The 20462-nt window shown below is 42.0% G+C and overlaps 1 protein-coding gene across 4 annotated transcripts in view; it reads left to right on the top strand.

The window, feature by feature from the left end:
- ACAA2 (acetyl-CoA acyltransferase 2) overlaps nt 1-18985 on the top strand; it is a 38969-nt gene extending 19984 nt beyond the window's left edge. For 2 of the 4 annotated variants that reach the window (XM_043443868.1, XM_043443871.1), the window contains exons 6-10: nt 1846-2021; nt 2771-2900; nt 6913-6983; nt 9013-9167; nt 17424-18985. In XM_043443868.1, the coding sequence (XP_043299803.1) occupies nt 1846-2021; nt 2771-2900; nt 6913-6983; nt 9013-9167; nt 17424-17523 (632 nt within the window). In that variant the 3' untranslated portion in view covers nt 17524-18985. Of the gene's footprint in view, nt 1-1845; nt 2022-2770; nt 2901-6912; nt 6984-9012; nt 9168-9724; nt 9798-10346; nt 10766-17423 lie in introns of those variants that run through there. The other 2 variants (XM_043443869.1, XM_043443870.1) reach the window with 2 other exon arrangements.
- Nucleotides 18986-20462: the final 1477 nt, after the last annotated feature.

The raw sequence follows: 20462 nt of genomic DNA, 5'->3' as shown, positions 1-20462 counted from the left end.
TTATTACAGATATCTTTAGGAGGAAAACTAGGAAAGGTTTTTATCCTTTTAGATTATAAAGGCCATACAATAGTATTGTTTAAAATGATACCTTTTGAAACTCGTATTTTTTTTATTATTTCTTTGTTTTTAATGCTTAAATATTCAATATTCTGTTAATGATTGCAAATTAATTGGAAGTTTCTCTTTTGAAGTATGTGAATGCTACTTAAAAAGTAGTGTGGATAATTCATCCTATCTGGACACTTGAACTTTGCCCCAGACGGGTCAGTAGAAGACTCTGAGGGCTATGATACACTCTGCTGGAGGTGCTAGCTCTCTGAGACAGCTGGGGCAGAGGATGTGGTGCCTCAAGAGGCATCTCATACTCACAAGAAGGAGATGGTATGTTTGGGGAAGACTCACTGGGAGTCCTTTTATGAGTTGCCTCTCCCATTCCTAATTGAAAATAAGTGCACCTGCCTCAGAGACCCAGAACTAGCCCCAGGCCTCAGCTCTGGTGCCCTGTGTAACACTGCACACTGCTGGTGAGCCAGTCCAAAATGGGCAAAATGACAGCTGTTCTTTTATCAGTATTTGTTAGTCCTCTGAAAGAGTTTTGAAAACTAAACTGTTTTAAATGAGCAGACACTCTTAATTAGGGAATATTAAATAAGTGAAATAGTGAGGATAAAGTTCATTTTAGTATTTCAGAGGGATAAGTGGAATGGAGCTGATCCAAGTCATACTGTTTTTAGTTACACATTTAAGTGGAAGGGTATTGGTCTAAAGGTAAAGAGTTAGTCTGTTTGTAGTTTTGCCATGGACTGATTTTCTGACTTCAGTCATTTATTCACCAAGTATTTATTCACTGTGCTAATAATAGAGGTAAAAACATTTGCCTTCCCTTTTTCTCTAACAGAATTGTTGTGAAAAAAAAATAAAGGAAGTGTTAGCCTGTTATGAAATGGCATCAACTTTAAGGTGGTATTATTTCTAACTTGAGCTTCCCGGGTAACTCAGTGGTAAAGAGTCACCTGCCAGTGCAGGAGACATGAGTTCAATCCCTGGGTTGGGAATGTCCCCTGAAGGAGAAAATGGCAACCCACTCCAGTATTCTTGCCTGGAAAATCCTTGGATAGAGGAGCCTGGAGGGCTGCAGTTCATGGGGTTGCAAAGAGTCAGACACTACTGAGTGACTGAGCATGCATGCACTCCTGACTTACTCTATTTCTGAAGCTTTAGATTAACTATTGTCCACTCCAGTCAATGGGATTGGAAGTAGATAAGCTATTTTACTTAGAACTGTGTCAGTAATAGGGCATATAATTTCTTCACATTGCCTGTCATTAAATTTCATTGATAGATGACTTGGTGGCATAGACAACTTGGTAACCTTTTTTCTTATTGTGATAAAAACAGTTAACATGAGATCTATCCTCTTAGTAAAATTTTAAGTGTACAATACATTCCTGTAGACTATCAGTATTAATACAACTTGGTAACTTTTTAAACTATTTTGTATCTCACCCAGAGAAGTTAAAAAAGGGCATTAAATCCATTTGATGCCATTACGTCTGTAGGTAGCAGGCAAACACTAATAATCTAGCACTGCCTTATAAAAAATATTGTAGTAAAAAAAAATGTCAAAATTGTAGTATTACAGAATGTATCTGCATGGGTAACAGTATATTAAATCCTCCAATAGACAAGGTAAGTTATGTAAGTAATAAAAGCTTATATTAAAGTAGACTGAGAGGAAAGGACAGAACAGAAATTAAATTGAAGGATATATTTGATTTCATTTTTCTAGTTTGTGTTCTTTTTTTCTTCCCATTCTTATGAATAGTCTTTCTACTCTTTTAGCTAATGATGCTGGCTACTTTAATAATGAGATGGCACCAGTTGAGGTGAAAACAAAGAAAGGAAAACAGACAATGCAAGTAGATGAACATCCTCGGCCCCAAACAACCATGGAGCAGTTAAATAAACTTCCTCCAGTGTTCAAGAAAGAAGGAACCGTTACTGCAGGGAATGCATCGGTAGGTAGCACCTGGGCCTACCTTGAACCCTTCTTGATGTGTTCACTGCAAACTGATCAGGCAATATCTTTTATATGCCTTTCATGCTGATCTTCAGTTACTTAGCCTAAGCTAGTGGTGTTCATATTCTGTTAATTTGGGTTTTCATACTCCAAAATAAATTAGGGGGCCCTTATATAATACTCTGCCAATTTCTTAGTCTTTTCAGAATGTTAGAAGGAAATCTACCTGGTTTGTTTTTTTTTTTTTAACTTTTTATTTTGTACTGGGCTGTAGCCAACTAGCAAACAGTGTTGAGGTGGTTTCAGATGAGCAGCAAAGGGACTCAGCCATACATACACATGTATCCATTCTCCCCCAAACTCCCCTCCCATCCAGGTTGCCACATAACATTGAGCTGAGTTCCATGTGCTGTCCAGTGAAATCTACCTGGTTTATTATTTTACTTTTTCTTCCTTATGTATGCACCTCACCAGATTTCTTCTTAAATCTACCCACATCTGGATATAAGCTTTCCCTTTACATTCTTTCCTGTTTCCATTAGTGAGGTTGTATTCTGTGCCTGAGACAGTCTCTTTAATACAGCAGTTTATCACTAGTGCTACAAATCACTAGTGCTACTTGTTGTGTTCCAGATTATGGGGCTGCTTCCTATATGTTGCCATAATCCTAATAGCACTCCATTAGCTCAAAGCTTGATTAACTATATTCTTTTACCCTCTAGTTAATCATCTGTGTTTGTTTCCAAGGGGGTTTCCGATGGTGCTGGAGCTGTTATCATAGCGAGTGAAGATGCTGTTAAAAAACATAACTTCACACCACTGGCAAGAATTGTGGGCTATTTTGTGTCTGGATGTGATCCCACTATCATGGGTATTGGTAAGTTTGCAGTGATACAAATTGGTTCTGTTATATTTCTGGAGGTAAATCTTCTTTGGCATTCAGATTCCTGAAACAGTAGCCGCATCAAGGTCACTTTTGGAGAAAAGGAAATTGGTCATCAGTCATTTAAACAACCCATCTTTATGAAAATCTATGCCTGGCACAATGGGAAGACCAAAACCATGTAAACTTCTTGTGGGCAGTAATCGTGTGATGTTGTCCATTTAAGATATATAAAATTAACACACAGTAAACAACAGAGAAGCATTACAAGGTAATGACAAGACAGACAAAAATGGGAGATGGGAGAAATCATGGGATGAAGTAGAGAAGTTACGGACCCCGCTGGGTGTTTTACACATGATTTTACGTGTAGCTCATTTAATCTTCCCACAACCCTACTAAGTAAGATTTTGTGAATAGAAAAATTGAGGCTTGGGGGGATGGTCTTGTAAAGTTCAAAAGCAGTAAGTGATGAAATGGGGATGTGAATCCAAATCTCTTGTCCCAGTGCTCTTTTCCCTCTTTTGCCTCAGGAAGTCAAAGAAATAATGCACCTGGCCTATCTATGACTTAATAGGAAAATGAAAAATTCTAAACAATGCATCTCAATTGGCAAAATACTAGCAGGAGAAAATTTGAAACTCCCTACAAATATGTATAGTCTTGGTTCCAAAAATATGAATTAGAAGGAAAACAAAAAACTTTTTTTGCTGGGTACACTCTTAGGAACTGTAGATAATGCTGAATTTTAATAGTTCCTGCATCATTCTCTGGGGAGACAGGGAGCCAATTATGTGCCTCACAAAAATAAAATTGGCTTTGATCTATCCCACCTATACCTTCATACCCCAAGAAAAAGCCTGCCCTAGGTTATAGATTGAGATTTTTGATGAGCCAAAGATTTTCCTATATACTTAGTTAGGCCTTTTTTGACTAACTAAATTGGTTTTTGAAGTAGGTCCTAAGATTAAAAGGGAGATCACCTGTTTCCAGCCTGCCTTCTCAGAAACCCTTCAGTGTAAGCCTCTAGGTGCTACTCAGATAAAAATCACTTATGTTGATTTGGGACTAAATTAATACCAGCCATGTTCGTTGCCATGTCCTTGAGAGATTTATCTCTGTACAGAATTCCTCAGAAAGAAAGCTGGCATGTCCATACCTTGTCATTTTTCACTGTGTTGTAAATTATGTCAACCAGAACTGCAAGCTTTGCAACCATCTGTTAAAAGTCATTTGTTTTTTTCTTTATTATGGTTTTAAAAACTTACTTTCAGCTACCTACTGTCAGCAAAGTACAACTTTTGTCTTAGAAATGAATGGTAGCTTTAAAAATTAAACATCTGTGTATTGGTATGGCATTTATCATTTTGTTATTTATGGCAGTAGTTCCCAGCCCCAAATGATGATCAAAATCTAACCATAACCCTAGTCCACCTCAAGATTTTGTTTCGTCTAGTAGGTCCAGGTAGAACCTTGAAATATGGGGTTTTTTCAGTGTATAGCTGGTTTTGATGATCAACCATATTTATTTGATATAGATAAGTAGTTATTTTGCAGTTTTCAGTTTAACCTCTCTTAAGAGTTTCTGATACATTGACATTGTCAGTGAACAAGAAAGTTTAGTTTTTCTTCCGCCTATTCTTGGGCCTGAATATATGCCCTGTAGTATATAATAAATGCCATTGTGGAAGAATTCTGTTTTTCCTCAGGATTGGGACAGAGCTCTGTCCCATACCATAAGATGTCCTCCCCCTCACCTAAATAGCTCATCTCTCAGGTGTAGTATGGGGCCAAACAAGGTAACTGCATGAAGTGCACCAGCTGAATAAATAAGGGAGAGTAGATTATTGAGTATCTGGTGGAGATTGATTCATCAACCCAAATTCTAAGAATAGTTGTTCTCCAGTTATGCAGTTATTCAACATATAGCAATGCTCAACCCTGCCCAGGAGGTGCAGATCCAGAAAAAGGTGGAAAGCCAGGAATTTAAGAGCACAATTAATGGCTCCAAGGAAGGACACAGTTATGGAGAAGCAGTGCTCCCTGGAACTCCCCATGAGTGGCAGTGGTAGAGGGTGGGTAGGTGGAACTTTGAGCCTGTTCGACTGGGACAGCTCTAGCTTTACCTGTTATTGGGCTTCATTTGTAGAAAGATAAGCTTTAAAAGAAACGGGCTAAAACCAGCTCAAAGCACTTTGGATGAGAAGCTTATCACCACCAAAGGCACCCGAGGTTACATAGCTATTAGTGGTAGGAGCCATTACTAGAAATAGTGTCCTTTTCCCAGCAAAACTACGATACCTTCCTAAGGCCCAGTAGATAGCAAAGTGGTAGGGAAACAGTCCTTTAAAAATTAGCTTGTAGCCTAGCATATTGTTACAATTGACTATAACAATTCTAAGTTAATACTAACACATTTAGTCATGCTGACTATGATTATGAAGGCAGGGATGTGTGAAGAATGGTTTTACATCCTCAGCTTTTAGTTGTGTGTAGTTTTCACACCTGTGGGTACTGCATCCCCTGACCATGCTAAATAATCAACGCTCTGCTATTGTCTATCCATCCATTTTCATGTCTTAAAGATACAAAGAGAATGCAGAATTAGATACTGTATTAAATCAGTAGCCCATATAGAACTGATGCTTTAAATCAAAAAGTGTTTATTGGTAGCGCTACCCATCAACAGATAATTGTCCAAGAAACGTTTTAACTAGGTGACCAAATTATTATAGTTAGATTGTGTTATGCTTTTCTTGTGAAGACCAATTTACATATGTTTGTGAAGCTTGTTATAAAATGTTTGACTATTTGAATTCAACAAAACACCTCATATTTCTCTTTTTAGATGTTTATGGAAGTTTTATTCTCTAAGGGAAGATAGAGAAGTAGATAATCATCCCTAGCCAGATTTTTTATATTTTGGAAAGAAATATCAATTTACTTAAAATTATGAGCAATATTAAAAATAAGCTCCAATACCTTGGCCACCTGATGTGAAAAGCTGACTCAGTGGAAAAGACCCTGATGCTGGGAAAGACTGAGTGCAGAAGGAGAAGGGAGCAGCAGAAGATGAGATGGTTAGATAGCATTACCAACTCAGTGGACATGAATTTGAGCAAACTCCAGGAAATAATGAAGGTTGGAGAAGCCTGGTGTGCTACAGTCCATGGGGTCACAAAGAGGCAGACACAACTTAACGAGTGAACAACAAAATTGAACTATCATTAGTGATCATCAGAAATCTGGGACTTAGAGTTTATTTCCAAAGTTTTTTAAGGTGGATTTGCATTTCTTCAATGAGAGTTATGTTTTATTTCAAACCTCTGCCTCCTGTTGGAGTTACAAACATGTCCTTCTTTTAGCTATCTTTTCCCTGAAGTGCCTGGTAGCTTTTTATCTTGCTGTGTCCATGTGGAGATACCAGTGCTATTTCTTGCCTTTTGTCCAAAATGGGCCTGAAAATTCAGAGTGTAGCCACAGTCACTTGTCTCCTGGGAATGTATATGGTTTGTATTCCAGGAGAGTACTCAGTTTGCGTTGGCATTTGGTGTTAGGAACCAACATGGGAATTCCCTGGCAGTCCAGTAGTTAGGACTTGGTGCTCTCAGTGCTGCGGCCTGGTTTTGATCCCTGTGTAGGGAACTTAGATCCATGTGCCAGTTGCACGGAGCGGCCAAAAGTTTTTTAAAAACTAAAGTTAAAAAAAATAAAATATATTTTAATAAACTGTCTATACAAAACCTCACTGCTTTGGCTGTTTGAACTCTTAAAGTCATTTATGGTAGAATTTTTCATGTTAAGTCTCTCGTCTACAATTTGCATAAATAGCTCTTCATCCTTGTCCCATTTTCTGTTTCTTACTGTCATATCATTTAATATTGTGTGCTGTCAGGGTAGCAAGATTTTTAGTTACTGCCGCATTATTTCCTCCTTACTTACCTATTTAGTAAAAACGGAGAAATTTGATATTTACAAGATGAAATTGGTTTTTGTTCTTATATAGGTCCTGTCCCTGCTATCAGTGGGGCACTGAAGAAAACAGGGCTGAGTCTTAAGGATATGGATTTGGTGGAAGTAAGTGTTCTACATTTTTCACAACATGGAATAAACCATCAACTTCTATAGCATAGATGGCTTTAGTTTGATTTTTATAGGTCTTTTTGTTTTAGTACCTTTAAACTTTCCAAATGATGTGAATCTAAACAAGTATTACTTTCATTGTATGCCTGTGTTGACATATAATCAGGCCCTACTTTATTAAAATGCTTTGTTTATATTTGAATAATTCAAAGAACCTTTCTTCCTCTACTAAAGTACAATTCTTGGGTACTTTTTTATGACCTTGTAAGATTCTACTATTAATACATTTTAGACTATTAATGTGCCCATTGAACTGAATTGAATGTTAGTTAAGGTGGATGAGAAATAAATAACTAACTTTATTTTATGGATTAAATTGGAAAAATACAGGTTAAAAAAATTGACCTAATAGAAAAACAATAATCTAATCCCAAATCTAAGTTTCTTGCACTTCTGCCAAGTTAACAGCCACCCCCACCCCCAACCCCAAAACTTAGGTTTGGCTTTTACACCACAGTTGTGGATTGATTTGGAATGCATCTGTCATAATTTTTTTCGCTGGAAACTTAGATTTATTGGGAGAGTGATTTCTTTAACGTTAGTTTAGAACAAAAGCATCTTAAATGTTTAGTACAATTAAAAGAAAGGATTAAGAACATGCTTAAAGACGGATTATGTACATTCGGCATTTGGGAAGTATTTGAACATTTTAGGTAATTAAGTTGCTTAATTACCACATTTGCATTAGCAAATAAGTACCACTGAATTTCTGACTTCAGATTTCACACTTAAACCTTTTGAAATATGTCATCTCTGTAGAGATGTTCATCAGCATTTATGGATGTGTAAACACTCAAGGACATACCTTTCCATACCCTGATGTGATTGAGACTTTTGATGATCATGAGGTAGTTTTTCCTGGGTTCAAAAGTCTAGTTTCACAACATACTCTAGGTCACTCAGTACCTCATGACTATATAAAATGGAAAAATAAATGTTGGGTCTAAGGACAAGTAAAGCACCATCTCGGGAGAGCACAAAATATAGTAGGGAAGGAACACAAGGGTGGATTTTTATCCCAGTCCTGGAAAAGCTGCCTTTTTAAAAATCAGTATCCTTCTCTATAAATTTCCCTGCTAAGATCATATGAAAATATAATTCTCTATACATGAAATAAGGTAATGCTCCTAGCCAGCCTTGTTAAGTGTAATACAACAGCATGATACTTTTTAGTTCTGGCCATGTTTCAACATGGTAACTATTCCTCTCAGGTGTCTGGCTCTGAGGGTTTATTCTTTATTGTCTGTCAGTTTCTTCTTGGAAGTATGGCTAGTAATATGGGTTAGTAGTAATAATAAGAGGAACTATTTATTGAATATTTGCTTGTGTCAGATGATACACTAAACACTAATACCCATGATTTCATTTAATGTTAACAATAACTCTTATACAACAGTCACATTTTACCAGTGAAGAAAGTTGAGTGTCAAGAGAATTTAAAGAAAATGCGTACAGCCAAGATTTGAACTATCTATCTGGCTCTAGAACCTATGGATTTTCTATAGTACCCCGTTGCTTCTAGTCCAGGATCCATGTATAATATCACTGAGGATTCCTTTAAGGCAGAGGTCCCCAACCTCCAGGATCTAATGCTGAATGATCTGTGGTGGAGCTGATGTAATAATACTAGAAGTAAAGTGCACAATAAATGGTAATGCACTTGAATCATCCCAAAACCATCCCCACCCCCACCTCCAGTCCATGAAACTGGTCCCTGGTGCCAAAAAGGTTGGGGACCGCTGCTCTAAGGGATGCGTTAACACTTAAAAAGTATCGCTTAGTAAATACATTCATTTTCAGACCTGTTATCTTTATGAAGAATGATTGAAGATAAAGTAACCTTGCAAGGTAATTTAAGTAGGGAAAAAACAGGAAAGTTAGCCATCAATAGGACTGGACAATTCTCAGTTAAAAATAAGTTTGTGAATAAGGATTTTTATTAAGTGCTTTGATTGTTTTAAAGGTGAATGAAGCTTTTGCTCCTCAGTATTTGGCAGTTGAAAAGAGTTTGAATCTTGACCCAAGTAAGACCAATGTGAATGGAGGGGCCATTGCTTTGGGTCACCCATTAGCAGGATCTGGGTCAAGAATTACTGCACATCTGGTTCATGAATTAAGGTACGTGCTAGAGATTGTTGCTTTTCAGATTTGCTGACTTTTGTGTAAATGCATAAACTTGGGTTTCTGCAGAACAATCCAGCACTTTCCATTCTCCCTCACAGCCCTGCCTTTCTCCCAGGGGTTTGAGCCCCCCTTTTTCACAGACCTTGCTGATGACTCGGTTGATTTGTTGGTGCCTCTGCTCTTGTGACACTTGCTCTTCCCCGCGTGTGCAGCGCAGCCACTCGGCACGTGTTCACTGAGGGCCCAGTGTTCATGTGGCCCCGTCCCTGGTGCGGGTGCACGGCAGGGAGTCCATAATGAGGCCCTGTGTCTCAGGGCACTTGCATTCTAGTGCTAGTTACAGGAGTAAGACACAATTACTTCAGAAAACAAGTGCTGATCAAGATGCTGTCATTTAAGAAATCTAAGCAAACTGACAATTGGGGTCTAAGTTTTTCCTTCACTGTTTCCAGGGTTCCAGGAGGAGCCTTCTGTGCCTTTGATACTTTGCAGTTTTAACAGAAGAGCTTCTTCTGTACTGTGTTTTTTGGACCATTTTGTTCTGTTCTTAGGAAAATTGCAAACAAAACCAAGTATGCCAGGCTTGAAAATCACTCTGGCTCCCTGTGACATCAGGGTAAATAGGACTCCTGTTTCACTTAATAATTGGGTTGAAATGAATGATTGATTGCACAAAAAATAATTCCTGGATGATTTCTCAAGGTCATTCTATCAGGACTGAAGGATTAGAGTGGATGGTACTTTAAAGGAGTCTTAATTTTTATGAAAGGGACATGAAATGTTTCTAAACTATCTGACCTTTCATACAGACAAACTTCAGTAATTATACTTATTCTAAGGTCTGTAAAAATCTAAAACAGATAAACCAAGGAGGCTGAATATTAATATTTACTCCATCTTCTTCAACTTCCAGCCCATCCCAGTTACCTCCTATTTTATGTTTGTTTCTACCTCTATCTTCTGTGTTACTACACTTTTTAAAATAAGAATGCTCAGCTTTCCAAATTCTTTCTCCTCTTTTCCCCAATATTGAGGACTGGAGGCAACATTGAGCTGATGAGCTGAATGAGAATGAATATTGCAAATGTGACCATTATAAATTCTATTTAATTGATTATCTAATTCCGTACATTCTTTATTCAAGTAGTTTTCAGCCACTGCTTTCTCTCTCAGGCGTCAGGGTGGAAAATACGCCGTAGGATCAGCCTGCATTGGAGGTGGCCAAGGAATTGCGGTCATTATTGAGAACACAGCCTGAAGAGACCAGGCAGCCTGCCCTGGTCCATGCTCACATGACTTGACCAAGCCACAGTAAACCAGGTGACCTTCAGAGCAGATGCCAAACCAGCCGTGCTCTGCACTGAGAGTGACTGGGTTTGGGCAAGGGATGGTGAAGCAAAGACCCATTTATCATTAACAAGAGCCCATGCCAGAATAAATACTCTCAAATTTGTACCACATATGCAGCATTTCTGAACTGAAATCCAACTAGCATAGGCTTTAAAGGGAATTGTATTCTTGCCAAATAACCATCTCTTATGCCTTAAATAATATGATTGCAGGGAAATTGAATAAATACTGCCTTAACTTCAGCTAATCCTTTCCTGTCATTTCTTGTATTTTTCTAAAGTTTTAATTGAGGTAAAATGCATATAACATAAAATTTACCATCTTAATCGTTTTTAAGCATACAGTTCAGTGGCATTAAATACATTCACATTGCTGTGTGGCCATCACTGCCATCCGTCCATCTCCAGAGCTCTTTTCATCTTGTAGAACCGGAACTCCACACCCGCTAAACAACAGCTCCCTGTTCTGTCCTCTCTCCAGCCCTTGGCAACCGCCATTCTGCTTTTTGTCCCTGTGAATTTGACTCCAGTAGGCACCTCATATAAGTGCTGCTTAGTTGCTCAGTCATGTCCCATTCTTGGCGACCCCACGGACTGTGGCCCACCAGGCTCCTCTGTCCGTGGGGATTCTCCAGGCAAGAATACTAGAGTGGGTTGCCATGCCCTCCTCCGGGGATCTTCCCAACCCAGGGATTGAGCCCAGGTCTCCCACACTGTATGGCAGGTTGTTTACTGTCTGAGCCACCAGGAAAGCCCCATATAAGTGGAATCATACAGAATTTGTCCTTTTGTGCCTGGCTTATTGCACTTAGTGTAATATTCTCAAGAATCATGCATGTTGTAGCATGTATCAGAATTTTATTCTTTTTCAAGGCTGAATAATATTCCATTATATAATATTCTGTTATACTACATTTTGTTTTCTCTCATCCATTGATGGCAGGTAGATTGCTGCCACCTCTTGAAAGTGAAAGTGAAAATTGCTCAGTTGTGTCCAACTCTTTGAGACTCCATGGCCTACACAGTCCATAGAATTCTCCAGGTCAGAATACTGGAGTGGGTAGCCTTCCCTTCTCCAGGGGATCTTCCCAACCCAGGGATCAAACATGGTAGGCAGATTCTTTACCAGCTGAGCCACAAAGGAAGCCACCTCTTGGCTATTGTGAATAAAGCTGCTCTAAACACAGTGAGCTTCCCTGGTTCAGCTGGAAAGAATCTACCTGTAATGCAGGAGACCCTGGTTTGATTCCTGGGTCAGGAAGATCCCCTGGAGAAGGGCATGACTACCCACTCCAGTATTCTGGGACTTCCCTGGTGGACCAGACGGTAAAGAATATGCCTGCAGTGCAGAAGATCTGGGCTCGATCCCTCAGTCAGGAAGATCCCCTGGAGGAGGGCATGGCAACGCTCTCCAGTATTCTTACCTGGCGAATCCCCATGGACAGAGGCCCCTGGCAGGCTGCAGTTCGTGGGGTCACAAAGAGTTGGACATGACTGAGCAGCTAAAGACACACAAACAGTGCACAGGTATGGTCTTGCTGTAATTCCTGAGTCATTGGACAGTTCTGTTTTTAAGATTTCAGGGGATTGCTACACTGTTTTCCATAGCAGCTGTACCATTTTATGCTCCCACCATTAAAGCACAAGGGTTTAAATTTTTCCACGTCCTCACCAATAATTGCTGTTTTCTGTTTGTTTATTATAATAGCCATCTTAATGAATGTAAGGTGATATCTCACAGTGGTTTGAGTTGCTTTTCCGATTATTAGTGATATTGAGCATCTTTTCCTGTACTTGTTGGCCATTCATATCCTTTTTGGAGAAACACCTATTTTAAGTCCTTTTCTCATTTTTTAAATTGAATTATTTTTTATTGTTGTTGAGCTGGCTTATATTTTTTTAAAATATTTTGGAAATAAATATATTTATATATTATAAATATATATTTATATAATAATATAATATATAATTAATAAATATATACAAATATTTATAAATATATTAAATATATAAAATATATATATTATATTATATATAAATAAATATATTTTTCCAAATATAAATATATTTCCAAAATAAAAATATTTTGGAAACCAGTTCAATTTGTATGTTAAGTGATGTTCATAATTCATTATGAGATAAATGCCCAAGGGAGCAAAATTACCGAATTTAGTCTTGATGTTAATAAATGATATCATATTAGCTTGATTTTTCCCTTGAATACAGACAGTGCTAATTATGTATTATAACTCTTCAAATACATTAGAATGGGAGCATAGCTTCCTTAAGGAAGATTTGGGTTCATTTTAAGGGCCAGATCTGTAAATGACAATATGTGGGGTTGAGAAAGGCTACAAGTCAAGTCTCAGAAGAAGGCACACTATGCCCCTTCTCATCCACCTCACCAGCACTTCCAAGCAGTCAGAAAGGAATGTTGTCATTAATGTCTATTACACTAGCTAACTAAAATGGGGAAACAGAGTCAGTAGAACATAGCTACTATAAATCAATGAGTTAATGAAATTTAACAAAGCCACTAACTGAAGAAACCAAAGTTTTGCCTGGATTTCATCCCCCCTTCTTCAGCTTTCCCAGTTTATCTAAATTATGTGCTGTCCTGCACATACCTCCCCGGGGGACATGTGGCGGTATCTGGAAACCTGTTGGTTGTCATGACTGGGGAGGGGTGCTACCAGCATCTAGTGGATAGAGGCCAGGGCTGCTGCTAACTAAACATCTTGCAACACATAGGAAGTTCCCACAACAAAATTATCAAGCCCAAAGTATCAAGAGAGCTGCCATTGAAAAATTCTGCTTTAACCCTCAATCCACCTGTAAAGTGCAAACGTTTATCGCTTTCTCCCATGAAGGTCTTGTGTAGGTTTATGAGATTTTTTTTTTTGTATTTTATTTTCTATTTGGATATAGCTAAAGAACAGTTGTGGGGTATTATGTGTCTAGCCAGCTTGCCAAACCTTTGTATTATTAGTTTTACTCATATAGATAATATCTCATTAATTCTTATCACCTTTTTGCATTGAGAAAACCACTAGATCATTCAGGTATGACCCAAATCAAATCTCTTACGATTATACAGTGGAAGTGAGAAATAGATTTAAGGGCTTAGATCTGAGAGACAGAGTGCCTGAAGAACTATGGACAGAGGTTCGCGACACTGTACAGGAGACAGGGATCAAGACCATCCCCAAGAAAAAGAAGTGCAAAAAGGCAAAATGGCTGAGGAGGCCTTACAAATAGCTGTGAAAATAAGAGAAGTGAAAAGCAAAGATAAAAGGAAAGATGTTCCCATTTGAATGCAGAGTTCCAAAGAATAGCAAGGAGAGATAAGAAAGCCTTCCTCAGTGATCAATGCAAAGAAATAGAGGAAAACAATAGAATGGGAAAGACTAGAGATCTCTTCAAGAAAATGAGAGATACCAAGGGAACATTTCATGCAAAGATGTGTTCGATAAAGGACAGAAATGGTATGGACCTAACAGAAGCAGAAGATATTAAGAAGAGGTGGCAAGAATACACAGAAGAACTATACAAAAAAGATCTTCATGACCCAGATAATCACGATGGTGTGATCACTCACCTGGAGCCAGACATCCTGGAATGTGAAGTCAAGTGGGCCTTAGGAAGCATTGCTATGAACAAAATTAGTGGAGGTGATAGAATTCCAGTTGAGCTATTTCAAATCCTAAAAGATGATGCTGTGAAAGTGCTGCACTCAATATGCCAGCAAGTTTGGAAAACTCAGCAGTGGCCACAGGACTGGAAAAGATCAGTTTTCATTCCAATCCCAAAGAAAGGCGATGCCAAAGAATGCTCAAACTACCACACAATTGCACTCATCTCACACGCTAGTAAAGTCATGTTCAAAATTCTCCAAGCCAGGCTACAGCAATACGTGAACCGTGAACTTCCAGATGTTCAAGCTGGTTTTAGAAAAGGCAGAGGAACTAGAGATCAAATTGCCAACATCTGCTGGATCATCAAAAAAGCGAGAGAGTTCCAGAAAAACATCTATTTCTGCTTTCTTGACTATGCCAAAGCCTTTGGCTGTGTGGATCACAATAAACTATGGAAAATTCTGAAAGAGATGGGAATACCTGACCTGCCTCTTGAGAAATCTGTATGCAGGTCATGAAGAACTGGACATAGAATAATAGACTGGTTCCAAATAGGAAAAGGAGTACATCAAGGCTGTATATTGTCATCCTGCTTATTTAACCTATATGCATAGTACATCATGAGAAATGCTAGACTGGATGAAGCACAAGCTGGAATCAAGATTGCCAGGAGAAGTAATAACCTCAGATATGCAGATGACACCACCCTTATGGCAGAAAGTGAAGAGGAACTAAAAAGCCTCTTGATGAAAGGGAAAGAGGAGAGTGAAAAAGTTGGCTTAAAGCTCAACATTCAGAAAACTAAGATCATGGTGTCTGGTTCCATCACTTCATGGCAAATAGATGGGAAACAGTGGAAACAGTGACTGACTTTATTTTTGGGGGCTCTAAAATCACTGCAGATGGTGACTGCAGCCATGAAATTAAAAGATGCTTACTCCTTGGAAGAAAAGTTATGACCAGTCTAGACAGCATATTAAAAAGCAGAGACATTTATTACTTTGCCAACAAAGGTTCATCTAGTCAAGGCTATGGTTTTTCCAGTAATCATGTATGGATGTGAGAGTTGGACTATAATGAAAACTGAGCGCCAAAGAATTGATGCTTTTGAACTGTGGTGTTGGAGAAGACTCTGGAGAGTCCCTTGGACTGCAAGGAGATCCAACCAGTCCATCCTAAAAGAAATCAGTCCTGAATATTCATTGGAAGGACTGATGTTGAAGCTGAAACTCCAATACTTTGGCCACCTGATGCAAAGAGCTGACTCATTTAAAAAGACCCTGATGTTGGGAAAGATTGAGGGGAGGAGAAGGGGATGACAGAGGGTGAGATGGTTGGATGGCATAACTGACTCAATGGACATGAGTTAGAGCAAGCTCCAGGAGTTGGTGATGGACAGGGAAGCCTGGTGTGCTGCAGTCCATGGGGTTGCAAAGAGTCAGACATGACTGAGTGACTGGATTGAACTACTAAGTTGAATAACTTAAAATGAAGTATGGGAGCATACATTTTTAAAGGTACTCTAACCTAAAGAGAATTCCTTTGTAATTGAGAAATTGTTGAAAACATTTTTATAAGTGAACAATGACTCCTTTTCCTTTCTCTCCATCTCATTTTTGATTCTTTAAGTGAATCCCACATTTTCAGAAACTGGGTTGATTTGCAATGTGGGCTCACTTGCACCAGCAGTGAGCCCAAGAACACTCCTTCCCCTAGGTGGCGCCACAAGCCTGTGCCACCTCAGTCCCTTTCTCAGCCACAGATCAAAGATGCTCTCAGCAAAGTTTTCCCAATTCTCATTTCTTCTTACTTCCTGGGAATTGAAGGGAGAGAACGAGCCAGCAGTAAAGAAAGTGGGGCCAAAAAATCTGCTGGCCAGTGCTCCAGGTCCCTCTGGCCAAGGACACCCACTTTTATTTCTCATCAATGAAAACACAGCAGATGCAAAGACCCAGAACCTAGGGAATCCAGTGTTACACAGTCTCAGACCACAGGGCCCGCTGAGGCACTGAGCCCTGGGTCCTGCCCAGGAAAGGTCGGGGAGAGAGGCCGGGACACCGTCGAGCAGCAGAGAAGACGGGGCAGCATCTCCACTCCGTGTGCTTCGCCGCTGTGGACACTTGGGCCCCAGGGGCTCCTCTTTTCCACTCTGGACCCTGTATTTATTTAGGGACCCCAGCTGCACCCAGCCTTTCCCAGCTGACAGAGCAAGGGCTTCCTGGAGCAGCTTGCATTCTCCCCTCCACACATTCATGTTCGTGAGCCGACTCTGGGGCTGTAACCAGTGAGGTCTGAGGGCTGTGGGGGTGCAGCTTGGACACATGGAGCAAAGAGAAGTGGGGAGGTCTGTGTCCTGTGCCCTGGCCTTACTTCCCCAGGGACAGGCACACTGCCTTGGACTCCACATACACCCCAGTGTCTGCTCTGAGAGCCTCAGTAGGCAAACAAGGTGGATGTATTACTTCTCAGGGACATGGCCCAGGGAAGACAAGGCCCATTCTGCCTGCGCAACACGTGAGAGCAAAGGAAAGTAATGAGCTCCTCCAAAGCCATCTTTTAATCCATCTTGGCACGGCCAACAAGCAGATACATTCAAGGGCCTGAAGGTTTTATATTAATAGAAGTGGCTCTGACAGGAGAAGTAAAAGCCAGACTTGTGCTCTGAACATGCAGTTCCTCCAGAGCCTTTTAGAAACACAAGACAAGATAAAACCAGAAATTGCAGGATAAGGGAACATGCTGATACCAGGAGCAAAGAGCAAGCTATGCTGCTATTCACACACACACACACACACACACACACACACACACACAGTTGTTCTTCACACTGGGTTTCTAGGTTGCAAAGAGAAGACGAGTCCCTACACACACACACACACACACACAGTTGTTCTTCACACTGGGTTTCTAGGTTGCAAAGAGAAGACGAGTCCCTACACACACACACACACACACACAGAGTTGTTCTTCACACTGGGTTTCTAGGTTGCAAAGAGAAGACGAGTCCCTAGGAGCCAAGGCCCCTAGCAGATGAAATAGGACTCAGAGCTCAGCCAGCCTTTAGGTTGTTGCCTGGTCTGCCACGTGCCTGGAGCTGGGAAGGAAGGGGATGTGGGAGCTGGGGCCCCAGTCAGACCATCCCCCAGGGCTCTAAGCACATCTTCAGGGAGAACCAGCAGCATCTGGCAACTTAGGCAGCATCCCAGCCTTGCTGTGGACCAAGAGCACGCAGCAGTCGTTACCAAGTCTGCTTTATGTCCCCGCAGACAGCTCCGAGCCCACGACCGTGCTGATCTCCCAGCCAGGAGGAAAGACAGTCTACCAAGTGGGAGAAACTCTGTCCCACAGGCTTCTGTGTGTCCATGATGATGTGCGCCTGGGCCCACGCTCCGTGGAGGAAAGGAGACCTCCTTCTGAAAAGACGATGGCTGAGCGAGGACAGAGCACGCTATGAAGGGTGCGCTGGTGCTGAGCCCCTTTCTAAACGGCTGAAAGCCACGCAGCCTGTCCAGCTCTTTGCGACCCCGTGGACTAGAGAGTACATGGAATTCTCCAGGCCAGAATACTGGAGTGGGTAGCCTATCCCTTCTCCAGGGGATCTTCCTGACCCAGGAATCGAACCGGGGTCTCCTGCATTGCAGGAGGATTCTGTACCAATTGAGCCATCAGAAATTGGTGCCAAAGTCCAAGCAGCCATTCTGTGGGCCGGCCACTGGCCCTCGGGGTGGCAGGGTGTGGAACCCTGCGCAGTTGGGATGCTCTGCGCTCACAGTGACTAACTGACCTGGCAGTCAGCTTCTTGCTCTGGAGAGCTGGGCTGTGCGCCATTTCCAGGGGCAGGTTATGACTCTGGAAGCCAAGAAGGAGAAGAGAAAGCAGGAGGTGCTGGGTCACCACTGGGCTGACGATAGCGTGGCTACTGAGGTGCACACCCAGAGCTTTCTCAGTGCCCTGGGCAAACCCCCTCACCTGAGCTGCGCTAAGTCTCTACTTTCCGCTCCCTTTCAAGAATGCAGCCAACACATGGGACTTCTCTTCCCACTCATCCTGAGCCACCTCAGTCTCCAGGATTTCTAGACTCTCATCCCCAGCCTCGCTGTCTGGCTGGCCCCTGTATGTCTTGTCTGGTGAGACTCGCTCCTAGCCACCCGGCCCACGTGTGCTGGGGAGACTCAGAGCCCCTGGGCTGCCTGACGCTGCCCCTTCAGGCCTGCAGGCCCGTGTGCTGGGGTCCACAGCACAGAATTCTCCATGACCACGGCCACACTGGGGTTCACTAACAGAGTTACTGTCCTCCTCCCCGGATGGCCAGAGGACAGGGAATCTTGGTTCATAGAGAAACCACAAGCCATGTTTTTCATATCAGTGCTATCAGGAACTGTAAGATAAACATTATTAACCCCGAGAACGACAATAAACCCACAGAGAGAGTCTCTTAGAGTCACCAGAGGGCTCGGTGTACCGGTGACAAGCAGTAACCCTGCCTTGTGGTGGGAACAGCAAGGAGTCTTCATGTTCTCCCAGGCTCCGAGTGGAGGAAAATCTGTGAGGATTTGAACCACAAGCCCCTCCTCATACAGGCTTGTGGTTTGACTTCACACTATCCACACAGTTCAAAAAACCACCCCAAAGCGGAGACTGAAGTGGTACCCAGGTGCCGAACAGAAATGACTGCAGCCCTCTCTGGAAGAGCCTACCTTCAATTAAGTAAGTTGCATCCCAGCTTTAGAGATGCTAACGGAATGAGCAGCAGATAATCAGTCAAGCAGGATGGCTCTAATTTTATAAAGCGTTGGAAAGCAATAAAATGTACCAAAGATTAAAACTGCTTGAGCTTGTCTGACTAAGTCGGACGGTCAAACAGCCCCTGCGGTCTTCCAGGTCTATCAGTGCCCTTACGACCAGCAGCGGACAGCAGTGCAGGTCAGAAGCAGAGAGAATAGTTTTCTTTTTGAATAGATGTAACCAAGGGAATTCCTCTCTGTTTGATTTCCATCCAGAGGCTGGCAGAGGAGAGAAAAAGCAAATGGCACAAAGAAAATACAAATACTGAGAACAATTGAACAGGGAGAGAGGGGTGGGGTGTGAGCAGGACACACCAGTCCAGTGCCAGGAGCTGAGGGGTGCGGTGCAGGGCAGGTGGAAAGTGCAGATGTGGAACCATCAAATCCATGGACGTATCCTGCCCAACCCCAGGACTTCTAAAAGGGCTCCTCTACGTCTCATATAGGTGGGGGAATGAAGCTCCCCAGAGGGATCATATCGTGTCTGGGAACCCATGGGAAAAGCTCTGAAATGATTAAATGCAAAATGGTAGAGAATTATAAGCCACCTAGTCTGAACCAAGAGAGTCAGAGAAAAGAGAGTCCCAGTTACGCTCAGAACTAAGGAAGGGTTGCCCTCCTCCTCCCCTCCTCCTTCTCGTTCCTTCTCCTTCTTCCTCTTCCTCTTCTTTTCTTGAAAAGAGTTTGCATAGAGGAGGTGAACTCTTTGACGGGCCTCAAAGGTCCCTGATGCCCATGGTCATTAATCTTTACTTCCCGCTTGGGATGCTGTGCCCAAGACTGCAGGCCTCTCGTCCCAGCCCTCCACGGCACCCTCGCTCCACGCAAGGGCGCACTGTGAGCCTGGCCACACTGCTTCCAGGCGGCCCCCCTGCAGAGAGCTGCGGGTGTCAGCGGCCACCCCTCCCCCTCCAGGTGCAGCCCCGGGGAACACCAGGGCAGGAGGCGGAAGCACAGAACACACAGGTCAGGTGATGGAAGCCCGGTGCCCACAGCGGGCACAGGCCCCTCGAGGAGCCAGCTCTGTGCTCCCCCCGGGGCTCTTTCTCCCAGACTGAATCCCCATCCTCCAAGTCCCAAACATCTGCCAGGCCTCATTCCCAGATACTTAATGACCATCTTCAAGTAACAATAAAAACTAGGAGAAGGGGGGAAATTATCAGTAACATTCCTATGAGTTAAGTTCATTCTAAAGGAAGAAAAAAACAGTGTACACAGATGCAGAGGCTATGAGTGACCAGGAGGGCCGTGTCAGAGACCCCCTTCAGGGTCCACATGGAATTCCATCGTTGGAAGCTTGGAAGGCCTGACCCCCACCCTACATGGAACCCTGAGACCCAGAGAGGGAAATGGTTTGCCCAAGATCATGGCTCCCATCAACATCTAAGCTGGCGAAGAGCAGCTGCCCTGGCTTGCAGGCTGTAGGCAGGGTGGTCTCTCCAGGCACTGGATGCTATTCCAGAGGTCAAGCCCCTCACAGGGGTGGTATTTTATTTTTTCCCCTTGGTGTTTTGTAAATTC

This window comes from Cervus canadensis, chromosome 23 (assembly GCF_019320065.1).
Source record: "Cervus canadensis isolate Bull #8, Minnesota chromosome 23, ASM1932006v1, whole genome shotgun sequence".
Lineage (NCBI taxonomy): Eukaryota > Metazoa > Chordata > Mammalia > Artiodactyla > Cervidae > Cervus > Cervus canadensis.
This window is presented reverse-complemented; position numbering and strand designations above follow the sequence as displayed.